The 3,588-nt window shown below is 36.0% G+C and overlaps 1 protein-coding gene across 1 annotated transcript; it reads left to right on the plus strand.

Annotated features, from left to right (window-relative positions):
- On the plus strand, positions 556 to 3,133 carry LOC109820125 (transcription factor MYB78-like). The gene is made up of 3 exons (XM_020386210.1): positions 556 to 784; positions 1,763 to 1,892; positions 2,465 to 3,133. Exons 1-3 carry the CDS (start codon positions 616 to 618, stop codon positions 2,913 to 2,915), a joined length of 750 nt encoding a protein of 249 aa, XP_020241799.1. The 5' UTR covers positions 556 to 615; the 3' UTR covers positions 2,916 to 3,133.

Here is a 3,588-nt window from a genome sequence, read left to right on the forward strand (position 1 = left end):
TTAATTTTAGAAAATTAAACAAGGGACAGCTATAGCTTAAGAGGGACCCAGATGCTCCTAAGAAGCAGAATCCAAGTGGACCTTTTGTAAGTTCTAAAAATGGTGCGAAATCGTTGAAACGCTCTAATCTTGTTGGCAAACCAAACGTAGTAATCCACATCCAAGAGTCTTCCGAAAAACGTTGGACTTAAAGAGTAGCACCCAATCAACGGCCAAAGTCCAACACGAAACCCTAGCCAAAAGCCACATGCGATAATTGAAAGATCGATGTGAATAAAACAAAGAGAATATATGCAAGCTGAGATGACGAGTTGGCCACATTTCAAACGCTTTAATTAATCTCAGCTCGTACGCTGCGGCTTTAATTTATTGTTGCCCTTTTCTCAAATTGGTCCCCAGCTTTAGTGTAGAGCTAATTATGTGGCTTAACCTAATAATTAATCTAATTAACAATTAATTAATGCGGCTAATAGTACCACTTCCTTGTATCACTCGCCATCTATAAAGGCACCACACCAACTATCTAAATTATCATATACTTATCCATCACGATTAAAGCAAGACACCTCTCTCTCTCTCTCTCTCTCTCTCTCTCTCTCTCTCTCTGTCTCTCTAATGGAGATCAATAAGGGAATTGTATGCAGCACTTCAACAGCAGATATTAAGATTGGAGAGGAGACGGAGCTTAGGAGAGGGCCGTGGACGATAGAGGAAGATATAACACTCATCAATTACATAGAAAATCACGGCGAGGGTCGATGGAATTCCCTTGCTCGTTCTTCAGGTAAGAATCAGAACCCATGAAAGAAAAATAAATTATGAGAGGTTAGAAATATTAATTATTAATATTGACTTCTGAGCTGAGGCATCCATGCACATACCATGAATCATGAAAGAAAGTTTGTTATACAAAACTTTATAAATCGTGGTTAATTTATTCTCTCCGTAAGTTCTCTAGCTTAATTTGCACTTGTAATTGCACGCAAGCACGAAACGTACGTGGTTAGAGCATACGTTATAAGTTATGATACATTTTTGGTCTCTAATCGACACATATCAAAAGTGTGGTTAGAGCATACGTGGAGCGTCTTTCTACACATGTGAGAATGTGTCACAAAACTCATGAGACATATATGTGTCGTGAGTGGTGACACATACATGTGTCACAAACTTGTGACACATATATGTTGACACATAATTGAGTCTAAAACATAAACATATAAACAATATCATCATTCAAAACTATAACTTCCCAGAAAGCCACCCAACCTATGATTATTCTTACAAAAAACACTTAACTATAGAGTTTTTTTTAGCTTATATATTGTTATAAATGTTTAATCATCATCATAATTAAAATCTAAGATTTGTTATTTAAGTCTATTAATAGACCATCTCACAATCTATGTCGGACTATTACGTACCTTTTTTCAATTATACTTAATTATATATCTGATGACACAAATACGAGAGATTTGCTACACCTTTTTATTTGTGTCACTATTATTTAATCATTTGCAAATAAAATGAAACTTTTTATATGCGTCATAAAATAAGCGTATGTGAACCCATATAACTTTTATTGTAGTGCAGTCACTCGAAAAGATCAGTTCATGTTAACCCATGCGAAATCATGAATAAAATTTCTTAAATATTAAAATAAAAAGCGATATATCGGAAATTTTTTTTTTCTAAATATCATATCATGCATGTAGAACTGTATTAAAGCTATTTAATCTCACACTTTGAGATAAAACCACAGGACTAAATCGAACGGGCAAAAGTTGCCGACTCCGATGGCTGAACTACCTCCGCCCAGATGTCCGACGAGGCAACATCACCCTCGAAGAACAACTGCTCATTCTCGAGCTTCATTCGCGATTTGGAAATAGGTAAGCAACTGTAATTAAGCTAGCTAGCTTAATGTTATCTCACGCATATTGTGTTAATTAATTAATGACATTTGGATTAAATCATAATTGTTCATAGAACAAACTTGACATATGAATTGGTCATAAACTAATCCAAGCTAGACAGTTGAAGCCACTAGCTACTTCGTATTAATTTATTAAGTTGCAATTAACATAAGGTAGTGGGTTATAAGAATGTTACATTAGTTGTCTTTTGGACCAAATCCTTAGAACTCATGTAGCATCACATTTTGGAACTTGCTGTTCTTAATTGGATTTTTAATTTTTAATCCTCTGAGTGGATTTTTTTTTTAAACTCTTTTACCTCATGCGCTCCATTTAGCAAAATGTAATTTTCTCTTTTTATGACGGTAAAAAAATCAAATGAATTCTCCTCAGAGGAGGTCTTTCCGCTAAAATCAAACTGCACAAGCACAATAAATCCATAGCGCTATACTACAAGGCATCCAATATGCAACTAAATCATCCATAATTTCGAATCTAGAATCTACGCTCATCACAATTTAATGCGCCTTTAACATGCAAAAATGTAGGTGGTCCAAAATTGCACAACACTTACCGGGTAGGACCGACAACGAAATAAAAAACTACTGGAGGACCAGAGTGCAAAAACACGCGAAGCAACTCAAATGTGACGTCAACAGCAAACAATTCAAAGACGTGATGTACCACCTTTGGATTCCCCGGCTCCTCGAGCGGATCCAGACAAACTCAACCGTACCCGAACCCGTTAACGGGCAGCACGAGCAGAGCCCGGGCTGCTCCAGCTCGGACTCTGTCGTTACTCGGTCCTCGTCACCGCTTACGTCAGACTGTTTTCCTGTTGAGGGTTTTAATGTTGTGGGCGGCGCGAGTACTGGGGGTGACCAGATTCATGAGGCGGAGTACCGGAGTTTGGCAGGTTACTCTGACCGGGGGTTACTGGACTTTGAGGAGTGGGATATGGGAGGCAATTTGTGGAATGTTGAGGATATTTGGTTTTAAGTGGGTAAAAGAAAGAGAGTAAAAAGGTTTTTTAAATTTAGAAATGGAGAGGTGCATATTATTTGGGGAAATTTGTGGGAAGTGAAGGTTGCCGCAATTTGTGAAAATATTTCAAAGTGGCTCTTTGTCTAATTTTATGACTTATTATTTGATGAGTGAAACTATGCAAATGTTTTTCTCTTTTCTTTTCTTATAAAAAAAAGTGACGGATTTTTATATTTGTAATAGTAACTACACCTATGGTTTGATTTTTCGAGAAAATTCTTGGTCTTGATATATTGCTTTTTCTGCTACAAAACACTTCCATGTTACTATTACCCATTTCATATTTCTATAAACAAATACACTCATGTTACCTATAAAAGCGTTTACAGTATTGAGAAAAATATAGATAATGTTGTAATCTTGTTGTTATATCTACATACATCACATATCAAAAGTAAGAATCGAACATGAAATGTAAAAGTAAATAAACAAGAAAAGAGATAGGGAGAAAGTAATCATCTCATTTTATTCATCTTCATTTCCCCTCGATCATTTTGTCTTCCATGGATTACATTATATAGATGTGGAAGAGAATACTAAAAGTCACAAGTAGGTGAAGAGTCTTCTTCTAGTAATGTCCACATTCATTGTATTTATATTTACAACACTCCCCCTTGGACATTACTAC

This window comes from Asparagus officinalis, chromosome 8, assembly GCF_001876935.1.
Source record: "Asparagus officinalis chromosome 8, Aspof.V1, whole genome shotgun sequence".
NCBI classification, from domain to species: Eukaryota; Viridiplantae; Streptophyta; class Magnoliopsida; order Asparagales; family Asparagaceae; genus Asparagus; species Asparagus officinalis.